Below are 14332 nucleotides of genomic sequence, written 5' to 3'. Positions count from 1 at the left end.
AAAATGTAAAAACTACAAATAGCCATTGCAAAGATGTGGTTATCTTTAGCAGGGCTTTATTATTATTGCATTAAATCAATATACTGCTGGTGTTACTGTAACCTTGAAGGTGGAAAATAATGTGCAAGGAAATGTTCAGTCACACCACAGCTATGGAGCTATACTGAGGTAATTAACAATGATCGAACAATCACTATGAATTAAGAAAGTGCAAATTAAAAGTATTTGCATTAGTTGTTTACTGAAGACACTGATTTATATTAGTAACTCAGTGTTTACTTAATGGTGTTAGCAATTATTTAATAGGGCTGGGCAACATATTGATATTATATTGATATTGTGATATTAGACTAGATATTGTATTAGATTTGGGATATTGTAATATGGCAATATGGATAAACACCAGCGAGGGATTTTTCACAACCTTGCAACCCAAATTTAGTTCTTATTAATGGCTTATAAGCAAAAGTTACTTAAAGGTCCCATATTATAAAAAAGTGAGATTTTCATGTTTTTTTATTATAAAGCAGGCTTAAGTCCTATGTAAATACTGTGAAAGTATCGAAACACTCAATCCACTGGGAAATACACACAGCCTGTATTCAGAAACTCTGCATTTGAAACATGCCGTCAGGATTTCTATATTATAATATTTAGACCCTTGACACAATTTTAAACGTAAGCATTCTAAATGTGTCCCAGTTTATTCCTGGTTGCAGTGTATGTGAATGTCATCAACTGACAGGAAGTACACATGGACCCAAGCTGTTGCCTAGCAACGCAATTATGTTGCAATTCCGTCAAAATGCGCTAAAACGGAGCGTTTCAGACAGAGGGGTAAATACAGGCATATTCAGGCAGACAGTATGAGGAAAATAAAGTGTTTTTTGAACATTAAAGCATGTAAACATGTTCTAGTAGAAACACAAAATACAAGTATGAACCTGAAAATGAACATATTATGGGCTCTTTAAATGTGAGTTAAACAAGTAACCCAAAATATCTCTTTTCATAGATGTGGAAATATAACAACTAGAACTACAAAGCTATAGTTACTTAAAACTGTACCCGGGTACTTCCCACCTCTGTTAATGCACTAAAGGAACTATTACAGTTGTTCTCAGTCGCTTTGGCTAATTTAATAATAAAACAGTCTTAATGCTCTCAGTATGGACAGACAGCATTGTACCACTGGAGGCCATGACGTCATTCAACCAGCAGGAGGCACAACGCTCTTCACTACGTAGCTGTTTGACCGGAAGTAGACATTATTCAACCGTTTGAATCTTTAGCTCAGCGATGCTAACTATCTGTTAGTCAGAGAGAGCTAGAGTTATAAAACAACCCAGTATTCATCATCTATTAGTATATTTACAAGATGTCGGGTAGTTGTTGAGGCCACAGTGCGTGAGGAACAATGTAGCTGAGAGGTAAAGTCAACTCATCGATCATTTATCACATCAACGGTCGGGTTGTTCAGGAAGTAGCTAGCATGCTAACGGTAGCTAGCACGTTTTGCTAACACGTTAGCTGGTAACGATAGCTTAGAAGCTGGTAACGATAGCAGGTTTTGTCACCTGCCCGAAGTTACCTAGAAGTTCCAGTTCACATACAAGTATCTAATAATTGTGTTGTTTTTTGCTAACATTAAATATTATCATTTTATCCACCGTTACGTCACCTCGGCTTGACGGTTTGTTTTGGCCTTGTTGTTTGAAGTATTGATGTGTCGTCGCGAACGAGCCGGTTCAAAGAGCCGACTCTTTGAACCTACTCTTTTAAGTGAACGATAATGGTACGTGTCCACAGGCTTCGTGCTTTCCACGCTCCCCATTCATTGTCTATGCAAGCAACCGCGCAATGCATTCCGGTAGCGTGGCGTCGCGATTCGAGAGACTAGGCGTGCAGGAAGCCCGCTCCTCATTTGCATAAAGTTGAAGTCCTGGCTACTTTATGCAAATCACGGGTGTCCGACGCGACTCGCCGCCTCTCGAAACTCCCGAAGATCTTTTAAAATAAACGTTGTCGATCCAAAATAAAGACAAATTCATCAACTGCATGGCTTATTTCTTGCCTCAAATGTTTTCAGAAACACATTTCGGTGAACTATTTTCGTGAAATAAGAGAAGAAAGTTTCCAAACGAGCCTCCATACTGGTTCCGGTTTGAAGCAGCAGCCAACAGCGGGAAAGCGTTCCTCCAATCAGGAGCCGAGTGCCTTGTTTCTAGGGACAGCCCACCAAGCGTCCAATGTTGGGAAGCGTCGCATCGCGATCAAAAACGCCCCTGTGGACACGTACCATGACTGAATGTTGTGTTAATGACGTTAGGTGATGACAGACCATCAAGCAGGGAGGGGCGTGGGTGCGCGGCGCGCTGACGGTCTACAGATACAGAGGAGGAGGAAGAGGAGGAGAGAAAGAGAGGAGTGTGATGTGCGAATAGCAGACAAGATGAGTGACAGTCGGACACGAAGCAGCATGTAAAATTACGATATTCTGGAAATTATAAGGTTTAGTATAATTATATTGAATAATTTAAGTGATATATGTGCACACATACTAATCATAGGTCAAAAACAGCGCTAAATTTGGCTGAATTATAAAAGGCAGAAGTGGTAAAATGAGGAGCCGAAAGAGCCGGCTCTTCTTGGTGAGCTGAGCCAAATGAACAGGCTCACTAAAAAGAGCCGGAATTCCCATCACTAGTTTGAAGACAGTAAACTGTCGCTAACCAACGTCAACTGTCGTAAACCAACATTAACTGTCGCAAAAGGAGAAAGTAATGGTGGAGATGGTGTAACGAGTCCATCCATCTGGTGAGCTAACGTTAGCAGGTGTAGTCTGTTTAGCTTCATATATAAATTAGACCAACGATATTTGACGTTGCTAAATGTTTTTTTGTTGCTATTAAATGTATCGTTACTTAACATTCAAGCTTACAATAATTTGACAAGTCAATGTGACCTCGTGGGCGTTGGTATTACGTGTTACGTCGAGGCGTTATGTGGTGATGATGATGATGATGAATTAGATGATGATGGGTAATTTAAAGACTAGTTTATCTTACATGTTATAATTGTGTATTTCAGACTTCGTCCGTTTACTATGAGCTCCCTATTAGCCGAGCCTCCTGCATCAAGCTCATCATGCAGGACTACACTACCTGGAGAGGGGAATCAGGTATGCAAACTTTGACAGCTGCTTTTGCCTGTACAATTATCCAACATTACAAATGTAGTTCACATTTAAAGCTAAGTGATGGTACTGTTCCCCCTCCACAGGTTCAACCAAAACCCCCTCTCCTGCAGATTCTGCGTGTTGCCGGAGCCCAGGAAGAAGTCTTCACACTCAAAGAGGTGAGCTGTCAGGTGAAATGCCACGTATGTTTGTTAGTATGCAGCCTGTTTTACTAGCTCATAACTAGGGCTGACCTGAATGCTTTGAAGCTTCTCCCATTGATACATCCTTAAACATAAGGTGATTGGACACACCGATTACATTAGGTCCCCACCATCGTTTTGCTTTTTTTACAGAAATAAAACCCATTTAGTTCATTTTGGCGTATCAGCGGCATGTTATCAATACAAAGTCGGACGACGGACACTAAAAACTGACATTGAATGTGTCTGCTCCTTACGGAGTCTCAGCTCAGAGTAGCAGGTGTCATATTTCACTCACACACGGGACGAGAGAGAGTTGACAGACAAGACGATGCGAAGCGAAAAGCAAAAGCACCTATTTGGCAATATTTCAGGTTTAATCCCAAAGCTATAAGGGAACCATAAGGTTAATGAGGCCATCACTGTGCGGCTACATATATTGACCGTCGTCTTTTCTTGTAAAATGTCCGGTGTAATCGGTAACACCATTTTTGTCACGAGTTTATTAACCGGTGGGAAAATTCTCACCGTCACATACCTTCGAATATTTCTCACCGAAGCTTCGAAGCCCAGAAAATGGTATTCGGGACAGCCCTACTCATAACAAAGTGTTATCTGTTAAGTGGTTATTCAAAGGTTCAGTAGTAGGTAAAATGTGCTCACTATTTTGTGTAGGTGATGCACTACTTGGGTCAGTACATCATGGGGAAGCAACTGTATGACAAACAGAGGCAGCACATAGTCCACTGCCAGGATGACCCTTTGGGAGAGCTGTTGGAGGTGGAGAGCTTCTCCGTCAAAAACCCAAGGTATTCACCTGCACCACAAATGGAGCTTCTGGTCAACACTCGATTATACATGTAAACTAAGGAGGTCCATTCTAAACTCTCATATTCTCATTTTACAGCCCGGTGTATGAAATGCTCAAGAAATACTTAGTTGTTCTTGGTTGTTCTGGTAAGTGATTCATTCATTTTATGCTTATACATTTGTTATGTGAATGTGACATAATATTTCTGTCGGGGCATCGTCAAAGAACAAGCAATGTATGAATGTATTTGTTTACTGCTGTTAGTACATTGTACATTTATGATGACTTGAAATTCAATTTTGTCTTTTTCCTCTTCCCTTTGTGTTTGATGAATTAATTAATTCATTTACATCTTTAACATGATATGTTTTGAAGTGAAGATCCTTGGTGATTATCTATACATACATCCTAAATTCAGCTTTCTTTTTGCATGCATTGTGAGTGCTTGTGATAGTTTGTGCATTTCTTGGGGATGCGGGGGCCAGAAAAACACCATTTTCCAGCTCGTCCTACGAAGCTGCAGAAGAAGGCCTTAGTGAGAGAGTGTGTTATGCTATTATTAAAGGGTGGGGATGTCCTTTTTCTGTTACTGTGTCTCATCTGAAATGCAGACGCTGCAGAGAATCTTTCTGTGGGCCGTGAATGTGTAGAGGGCGGAGTGGAGGATCGTGGTCAGGTAAAACCGAAGCATGGTGCTGAGGAGAAACAGAAATCCCCAGCCCTTCTCACCTCACTACACACAACACTTGAAGGGACAGGGCTGACAGGCTGAGCTGCTAATAATGATTGGATTGAGACCGGTAGGCCTTGGTGTAGCACCAAGTACACAAAACTATAAAATGAGCTGCTGTCTGCGTGTGTGTAATGAGGAGGGGAGGTAAGGGCTGCTGTCTTCGTTGGTGTGCATTTTGTACAGAGTGGCACCGTCTCTGTACAACCCCATCCTTGGTTTGTACTGGTGGTGTTTCCAGGACTCTTTTGTGGTCCACCAGCACCACCCAGTGGATGGGGGGCAGAGTCACCCTCTCTGTCAGTCTCAGAGTTCTCTTCTCTGCTCCGAAACTGGAGGATCGCAGTTCCTGATCCAGCCACAGGCCTAACAATAACCCACCCCCGTGTTCCTACACCTTTCTTTCCGACTCCCTCCAAAATCCACCTTGAAGTACTTAATTATGTGTAAGACTTTGTCTAATCCTTGTTGAGCTCCAGTCAGATTCTGGTCTGTCCTCACTGGCCTTACAAATCAATTGAGTTACTGCACGTGTTAAATCCACTTCAAGATCGTTATCAAATTTAAGATCTGATCGTACTTGCAATATGTTTTTCAAAAGTCCATATTTCCTTTATCAGCTGTGATTAAAAATAATCATAGAAGACATGAGATTCACTCTTGATGATTTTGTTTCCTTTCTCGTGGAAAAAAAAATGTATTTTCTGATTATGAATTCTTAGATATATACTCTACAAGAAAATCTTGTAGAGAGTATATATCTATAGATCATATCTTGGAATAAAACATTACTTAAACCCTATTATTTAATTTGTATACTAGATATTAAAACTGTTTTTACCGGACTGGATTTTTTAAAACTTTAACTCACTAGTTTCATCACTGTTAATTGGTACACTTGCTTTCCTTCCTCGCCTTTCTCTATCTGTCTTTGTTTTTACCCTCTACACGGTTTTGGTGCCCTAATTATTAAATTAGTTTTGACCTCCCTCCCCACTGATCCTTACCCTAATTGCCCAGCCCCTTGTTCCCTGTACCACTACCCCACACACAGGCCATCTTGAAAAGGAGCTGCGAGTCCTCCAAGTACCCAGTTATGGCTCTGTCTTCTAATTTTTGTCCTTCACATTTCCTTCCTAGATATGTGGAGGTGTGGTCAAAGCAGGGCTGGAGGCTTGCACCGACGTGCCTCTCCTGCCGACCCCCTCCCAGCGACGACCCCGGGAGCCAGACGATGGTGAGCAAACATTCTGTTATATGCTCAGCAACATGGCCAGGACAAGACCTGCTCATTTAACGGTTCAAAACCTCTCCAGACTCCCTTGAAGGCCTGCCACGGTCAGCCTGCAAACGGCCCAAACTGGACGTTACTTTGGACGAGTGGGACCTCTCTGGCCTGCCCTGGTGGTTTCTGGGTAATCTCCGCAGTAACTACAGCCCTAGGAGCAATGGCTCCACTGACATCCACACAAACCAAGTAAGAAACCTCATGTGTTGTTAGAAAGTTCATCTAATAACATTAGTAACAGCTGTTTCAGGGTTAAGTTTGGAGATTTACTTTATTTTTTATTTTGGAAAAGCATTCGTTTTACTTTCATCATTCAGCATTGTGCACACTTAAAACTCCCAGAGCTTTTCTTTTATTACATTAGCTTTAATTGTTTACAGTTGGACATGGGAAGCTTTCATCTTAGATATTACAAAAAAGAAAAAATTAATAAAGAGCGAGCTGTTAGATGTGATAAAATAATAAATAAGTTACATTATATTCTCACTCATTCACAAGTCGGCTAAAGTCTGATCTTATAGGTTTAATGTACTCCGTCCACTTGGTCCAAATCCAGGAAAAAAAATCAACATTTCTATAATATATACAATATATTCATATAGTATTTCTATCCATCAATGGTGGACGGCTCAGATTTTAGCCACTGTCTTGTGACAGCCTTTTTGCTTGATGTCTGAAGTATTTGTACTAGTTTCTTATCATTAATATTCCACCCTTCAAATGAGATGTCACTCATCTATACAGTATCACATCTAAAAGGAATGTCGATTCCAGATTTTTTATATAATTATGAATTTCCAGCCAATAAGGCACAATAGCCTGGCTATTCCAGAAAATATGGAAGTGATTGGCGTCATTTATCCCAGTTTTAACAGTTCTAGGGGCTCCCTGAGAGGAACTGCCCACTGGGCAGTTTCCCCGAGAACGACATACCTTCAAGGGCTTTTTTTCTGTTTGCATTCGCACCGCCAATAGGAACGCTGAAGTGACGTAAGCTGCCCGGCTCCGCACGCACACATCTCCAGCTGGGAGATTGGCGAGCGGCTAGTTTGCTATGTTTCACAAGCTCTCATAGCTTTATTAGTAATATAAGTATAAATAAACAACTGTTACATGCCACAATCATATAAACTCAAGCAAAATAGCTGTCACGAAAGTACCTTTTGAAATTTCAGTTTGAATTGGCTATCGTTCTTTGGCTTAGTGGGTCGTGCTACTGGGTTAGCCATTTGCTACTGCGTTAGCTCACTGAGCAGCGGCTCTCCTTCTCACTTTGGCTCAGTGGATGTGTGCTTGTGAACAAGTTAATTTTGAGACTTTTATGTCAGTTCCATTCGTCTCTTTTCTTCCATTTATTTTGTGACGAGCTGTTGCCTGTTTTTTGTGTTGGAAAAGTACCTACTCTGAAATAGGAGCTAAAAAAAAGTAATTCTTAGAACTATGAAAAAGTTCCTCCGGTTCAAAAACACCTACAGTTCCCAACATCTGCCACCACTTCCCTGATGTTGTTTTTGCAAGTTGAGAGATTTCAAGCTTAAAAACACTTGACATAATTACTTGATAGCAAATGGCATAAATTGGAGTCTAACAGTGGTGGTCTGACTGATGTGTCAGTTGTCTCCTGCACAGGAGGAGGACACGGCCATCGTGTCGGACACCACCGATGACCTCTGGTTCCTGACCGAGGGTGGGAGTGAACAGGTGAGCGTGGAGATGAAAGAGGCTGCACTGGAGGAAGGGAGCGCAGGAGAAGGAGAGGCTCTACCTGATGATGATGACGGAGGAGGGAAGGAGGAGAAAGCAGATCGAGAGGTAGGAGTTTGTTAAGTACTTTGTCTTTATTGGTCAGGCTCATACCACATATAATTATTTTTGGTGTGAGAAATAAATGTATTTACTGTCGAGAGTGAGGATAATGTTATATGAGATGTTCAAATGTCTTGTATATTTATCCAGATGCAGGAGGAGCCAGATGAAGACTCGCAGTGTCTGAGCGATGACACTGATACAGAGATCTCCACACAGGTGTGTGTCTGTTTTGTTTTTTTTGTTAGTTATAGAATTTGATTATCTGTAGATTGATGCAGATGTGTGACTTTGTATGTACCTTATCCCTCAGGATGCTTGGCAGTGCACAGAGTGCAGGAAGTATAACACACCTCTCCAGAGGTACTGTGTTCGCTGCTGGGCTCTACGTAAGAACTGGTACAAAGACGTCCCCCGACTCGCCCATTCCCTTTCTGTTCCTGACATCCCAGCATGCAGCTCTCTCACCACCCATGACGAGGAAGATGACAGCGACACCGGCATTGACGTCCCAGACTGCAGCAGGACAGTCTCTGACCCGGTCATCCTGCCCTCCCACTCCACGGCTGACCGCCCGCTGCCCACTACGATTACAGGGAAAGGCAAGGGGCCTTGGCCCTCCAGCTTCAACAAGGATGAGCAGCTCTCAGGGGGGGAGAGTCAGGAGAATCTGGGTATGGAGATTGAAGAAGCTAGGCCTGAGGCACTGTTGGAGCCTTGCAAGCTGTGTCGAGTGCGACCGCGCAACGGAAATATAATACACGGACGTACGGCTCACCTGTTAACCTGTTTCCCGTGTGCAAGGAGGCTACACAAGTTCCAGGCTCCTTGTCCAGGATGTGGGAAGATCATTCAAAAAGTTATTAAGATATTCATCCTCTAAAAAGCACTCATCAGTCAGGCTCTAGGGACCTCAACAACAAAACATACAACATCAAACACATTCAACCATAAAGATGCATGCACACTCTCTGCTCGTAGACACACACACAAAAACATGCACCTTACCCATAAAACCTATATTGATTCACGCAAAGTGTAGCACTTGATGAAGCTTGCTCTTGGTTGCATGGTTTATTCTGCATCACACTGCCTCCGAAGTATTGTTAGATGAAACCTTGGACACGAGAGTTCGTCATACCGAATGTTTTTTTTGGTGCTACATTTAAATAAGGGACATACAAAGGCAGAAGTATTTATTTATTTATGAGAAGATCACCACGGAGCGCACGTTTTTGTGAGCTATTATTTGGTTTCATGAAAGCTTGTTTTTTTCAGCCTATGTGAATTTTCTCATTGTTTTTTTGCATTGAATGGTGCCATTTAAAACTAGTATTGCTCACCTTAGTTCTGTTAGTTTGATTCTCCCCCACCCCCCCCCTTAGTTTCACTTCAGTCATCAACTGGACAGAAAAGGAAAGATGAGTGCAGGTATTTAACTACAAGAGTAAAGCATCTTCTGGGCCATTTTGTTTTTGTTTTTTTAACCGTTTTTATACCCTCTTTGGTATTGTGGCTCAGAGATTTCAGTTATAAAGACAAGATTGAAGGACGAATAGGAAAGAAAGTCTTAAAACCATGAATTTATTGTCAACAGCTGCAGCTCCATTCAAGTATCCTCCTTTTCCTTAAAAAAAATAAATAATTATTTGCATAATTGAATGTACTGTAAAATACAAATGTGGTGGCTTAAGTCCTGTTTCTCTAAACATAGTATTTTAAAATGTAGAGTTGAATCTAACTGGCTTGAGAATGCACAGCTGAAGTATTTACTGTAATATCCTCTTGGGGTAGCAATTTGATGTTAATATGTAATCAATCCCGTATTTACAATTGCCAAGCCACGGATGCCTGCAGTAAGTCGTAATTGTTGGTTAATGTTGAAATGTTATCATTCAGAAAGGGTACGTAACATCTCCCTGAACGCATGATCAATGAACAATTTCTGTATATTTTGTATTTAATTTATTTATGATTCAGTTTTAATTGTTTAGATGACCACATCTAATGAAGCAGATAAAAAGGCAGCACTTGTTACAGAGCTCTAATATGTAATTTTACAGCAAAATTATTTTCTGAAAGATATATACAGAAAGACTTTAAGGAAACAGGATTAAATGTACCCTCTGTGAGAATGACTGCGGAGTACTTAGTGGGAGTTTGGAGGTTTGATTTCAGCGTTACACTGCCATGTAATGACTTTAATTTGTGTATTATTATTGATTGATATGATTTTATTTTGATGGCTCTGCATTATTTGATTGTATCGCTGGACCATATAGATACGACTTCAGTAAGTGTGTGAGCTGTCTCCAAATACATTATCGACGTGAGATGTCCAGTGACATTAAGCATTAAACTCTTGGCTCTGCTTAGTGTAGAGGGAGTATCATAGCTCTTTGATCTGCTCTTAACTTGCGCTTAATCTTTCTGCCAGCAGATGGGGAGAAATCTCAATATTGTGTCTGGTGCTCACAGAAGCTGTACAGTACCAGTGATAACATGTAAATCATATATAGAGCATGCCTCCTGTCGTGAATAGAGCCAGCACTCAGCTGCTGTGAGAGCTATATAAATGCTATAAAATATTAATGTAGCCTGTATTTATCTCCGTAATTGTGCATCAAAAGAAAGTTACTATACAGACCTCATTAAAAATTGCTTAGTACAAATTATACCATTGATAGCCTATACTGGTTCAGAATGAATGATCGTTGCAATTAAGACCAGAATGTGCTCAAACATGGTTCAGTTCATATAGTTGTGTTTTTCTACCTGTCATGGAATAAAAGATGTTTTGTAAAGCGATATAGAGTTGATTGGTTCATTTAGTTCACTTGCTGACCAGAGGGACAGTAGATGTACAGTCCCCACTGGTGTGTGTGTGTGTGTGTGTGTGTGTGTTTTGGCTGAAGAATAAGTCATTGTATGACAGGCCAGCTGTCATGTGTCCTCTCCTTCTTGACTGGGCTCCAGCACCTGCAACTCTCCTCTGCTTACTCACTGTCCTGCTTCCTTGTGTCTGCCTTATTTTTGGGACAGACACCCTATCAACTAGTCAACAGTTTACTGTATGTTGCTGTAGTCTGGAGTCTACAGCAACATACGGTATACTGTAGACTAGAGGATAGGGTGTCTGGAAGTATACCATATGCTGCTGTAGACTGGAGTATACTGTATACAACAACATACAGTATACTGTAAACTAGAGCAGTGGTTCCCAACCTGGGGTCCAGGCCCCTGCGCCATAGAGGATTTGTCTGCTCTGAGGTTGTAAAAATTAGATTTGCTCATGTATAACTAAAATCATAATAACACACTTACTGGATAATTTATACAAAAATCTGTATATAAAAATGCATTTTTTGTTACTTAGTAGCAAAATCTAATGAAATCTTCTGCTTCAATCCATATTTGTTGGCGTTTAGCCTTTCAAAAACAACATTTTCACTGCGGTCAAACTGCTCCCCCGCTTCACACACACAAAGGGAGACACGCACCTGTATTAACGGGGCGGTCTAGCACAATCTAACAAAAATAACATTTATTTAACCACAATAACAAAAAAATCTATTGTGGCTCTAATTCTATTACAGTAAATTAGTTAAATCGTAAAAAAAATAAAAAAAGAGATTATGTATCTGCAGTCGCTTGGTGAATCCGTCAAGACATCATCACTTTATTTATGTTGACAAAACTGTAGACGAGCTGTGGTTGGTCTTTGCCCCCCTTATGGGGGCGCCAAAGATCACAGGGGGTGCGCCAGGATTTGTCTGCTCTGAGGTTGTCAAAATTAGATTTGCTCATGTATAACTAAAGTCATAATAACACACTTACTGGATAATTTATACAAAAATCTGTATATAAAACTATATAAAAAGACATTTTTTTGTTACTTATTAGCAAAATCTTGTGAAATCTTCTGCTTCGATCCATATTTGTTGGCGTTTAGCCTTTCAAAAACAACATTTTCACGGTGGTCAAACTGCTCCCCCGCTTGACGCACACAAAGGGGGGCACGCACCTATATTAAAGGGGCGGTCTATCAGCAACCTAACAACACCATAAATGACATTTATTTAACCACAATAACAAAAAGATCTATTGTGGCTCCAATACTATTACAGTAAATTAATTAAGTAGTTAAAGTCGTTGGTATATATTTTATATTTAATACACTTAATAGAACCCACCTCTCAGCATTTTGTATTTACTTATAAGCATTGTGTATTGTATTTACTCATTTGCACTGTGGTTATATGTTATACATTGCACGTCTTAATGCAAATATTTGAACATATTTCTTATATTCTTATTTTAATTATATTACTAACTTATATTTCTTTACATATATTGTGTCTATACAGTAGCATTGTGTACAATATTGTAGCATTATGTACATAATTTACACGTTATTTACTTCTTTATTTATATTTTCTTACATTTCTTTATGTTTATATAAGAGCAACTGTAAAGCCCCAATTTCTGATTCTGAAAAATACTTTGCATCCCACCACAAACATCATGTAGTAGGGAGGAGTTGTTGTCCTCCCTGAGGTTCGCCCGACAGTATTAATTGCTCCTGACAGCCATACTAAAATGCTTTTCCCTCTCTCTGCATCTAATTCAAGAATGGCATACTGCTTTGTCCACGGTGTCTGGCGCGTCACAGCGCGTAGACACGAAGAATGGCATAACACCCCTGGTGACATGGCACCCGAAGCTTGGCAGCTCCAGAATGGCACGGCCCAGGGAGTGGTAGGGGATCTGCATGTTTCCATGGCGACAGTACCTCCTTCCAAACATCCCAGAATAACACAACACATTCTCCCTTTATCCCCATGGCGTACCGTACGCAATACTTCCTAGAGGGAAAATAGTTAGGATGCAATTGCTCCCATACTTTTTCCATTTTTATCATTTTATTGCCGTTACTGGCTTTCTTGTACTTTGATGCACCTTCATAAATAGTCTATACATAGTATATCTGCGTCACTCTCTTCCCGTGTCCTTCGTCTGCATAACTCCAGCCTGTTTACCCTCCTTTGCTTTCTTCTGGTTGTGTGTCTGGATATCTGTAACTGTATCTGTGTGTACAGGACCTTTCTGTCTCACCTCCACACACACACACACACACACACACACACACACACACTTTCCCCTCTGTTGTGTCCAACTATTTGGTCGCTCCAGAAACCAGGACGCTAAATTTGTCCCAGTGCTGACATGGGAGAAGGTCAGTGGAGCCAGAGATACAGAAAAAGGCATAAAGACAAGAGAGATTTTCAAAATAAGAGTAGGGGGAAAATAGAGATGTGACACATTAAAATGAGATTAGAGGAACATAGTAGAGCTTTCCTTGTACCCACAGCAGGAGGTCTGATATGGAAGATGATATATGGAAGCCGGGCTAACTGGGTTCAGGGCATAGTTTCCGCATAGCTATCCACTCACATCTCGCAACAGCACAGTCGTATACACACCAGTGGCCTCAGACAGGATTGAGCCGTGTCTCCTAGAGGAGCTATGCAGATTGTGGTTTACACTTGGGCGACGTCAAGGTGTAAATTGCCTTCAAATTAAACTGGATAGGTTTTATGAGGGCCCGGCTTTACCCTGTCAGATAGCTTTCTGATTAACCTAAGTGAAACTGGCAAGCCTACTGTGAGTTATCACGCAACTTGTAGCAGTATAGAGTGCTGCAGGGATGACGTATTTTTGTAGGCCAACCAGGAAGTAAGCATCGCTCTGGTTCCCTCGACAAACAGCCAATGGGATTTTTCCAGTGGGTTTTGGTTTATTGTGGAAAATAAGCTGTGTGGCAAACACACGTTGATGATACTTTCACGTTTTGTTCAGCAAGATAATCTCCACAAATGAACACCACTTTATATGATTTTTGAAGTGTGAATGCAATCGCCAGAAGTAAAAAGCTAACGTTAGGCTATAAATGAACTACACCAGGGTCGAATGAGCGTGAGTATACATAACAAGGCTGTAAAGGCGGACGAGTCGGCGTGATAGTAGTCTCATTTAGCCACTTGTTAACAACCGCAACCGACACATAAAGGCTTCAAAATTCCCAAGTGGGGTATTTATTGATGTATTTTATGTCGTAGAACAAAACGTTAAAATCTCTTCAGCTTGTGTTAAAGGGACTGTTTGTTATAAATCAATCCAGGTCGGTGTCCCATGCGCGCTCGCGTGTGGCTATGCTGTTCAGACAAGACTCCAACACAAACTACACGTAAGCACCAAAGTTATATCTAGTGAAGCCCAACTTGCAAAACAGTGTTGGCCGCAGTCGGAGGATGCG

General features: G+C 41.0%; 1 protein-coding gene and 1 long non-coding RNA gene across 4 annotated transcripts; both read left to right on the top strand.

The window, feature by feature from the left end:
- The first annotated feature begins 1201 nt into the window (after positions 1-1201).
- mdm4 (MDM4 regulator of p53) lies at positions 1202-10824 on the top strand. Of its 3 annotated transcripts, none has more exons than XM_037771110.1 (11): positions 1202-1430; positions 3091-3181; positions 3283-3357; positions 4057-4190; positions 4289-4338; positions 4804-4868; positions 6063-6159; positions 6239-6399; positions 7840-8022; positions 8167-8235; positions 8330-10824. In XM_037771110.1, the coding sequence occupies exons 2-11, from the start codon at positions 3107-3109 to the stop codon at positions 8897-8899; spliced, it is 1479 nt and encodes a 492-aa protein (XP_037627038.1). In that variant the 5' UTR covers positions 1202-1430; positions 3091-3106; the 3' UTR covers positions 8900-10824. The 3 variants fall into 3 exon arrangements, with proteins under 3 accessions (XP_037627038.1, XP_037627027.1, XP_037627032.1); XM_037771099.1 differs by having other exon boundaries at positions 1204-1430; positions 7825-8022; XM_037771104.1 differs by lacking the exon at positions 1202-1430 and adding an exon at positions 2751-2817 and having other exon boundaries at positions 7825-8022.
- A 659-nt stretch (positions 10825-11483) lies between these two features.
- Positions 11484-12162, top strand: LOC119489015. Its single transcript, XR_005207074.1, has 2 exons — positions 11484-11532; positions 11621-12162. It is a non-coding gene; the product is annotated as an uncharacterized LOC119489015 (long non-coding RNA).
- The last annotated feature ends 2170 nt before the right edge of the window (positions 12163-14332 follow it).

This window comes from Sebastes umbrosus, chromosome 1, assembly GCF_015220745.1.
Source record: "Sebastes umbrosus isolate fSebUmb1 chromosome 1, fSebUmb1.pri, whole genome shotgun sequence".
Classification (NCBI taxonomy): domain Eukaryota; kingdom Metazoa; phylum Chordata; class Actinopteri; order Perciformes; family Sebastidae; genus Sebastes; species Sebastes umbrosus.
This window is presented reverse-complemented; position numbering and strand designations above follow the sequence as displayed.

What these genes read in the sequence shown, in the direction of transcription:
- mdm4 (XM_037771099.1), top strand. Translation starts at nt 3,107, where the DNA reads ATGAGCTCCCTATTAGCCGAGCCTCCTGCATCAAGCTCATCATGCAGG. An exon ending in TTCTCCGTCAAAAACCCAAG is followed by an intron (nt 4,191 to 4,288) that starts GTATTCACCTGC and finishes CTCATTTTACAG; the next exon opens with CCCGGTGTATGAAATGCTCA. An exon ending in GAGTGGAGGATCGTGGTCAG is followed by an intron (nt 4,869 to 6,062) that starts GTAAAACCGAAG and finishes TTTCCTTCCTAG; the next exon opens with ATATGTGGAGGTGTGGTCAA.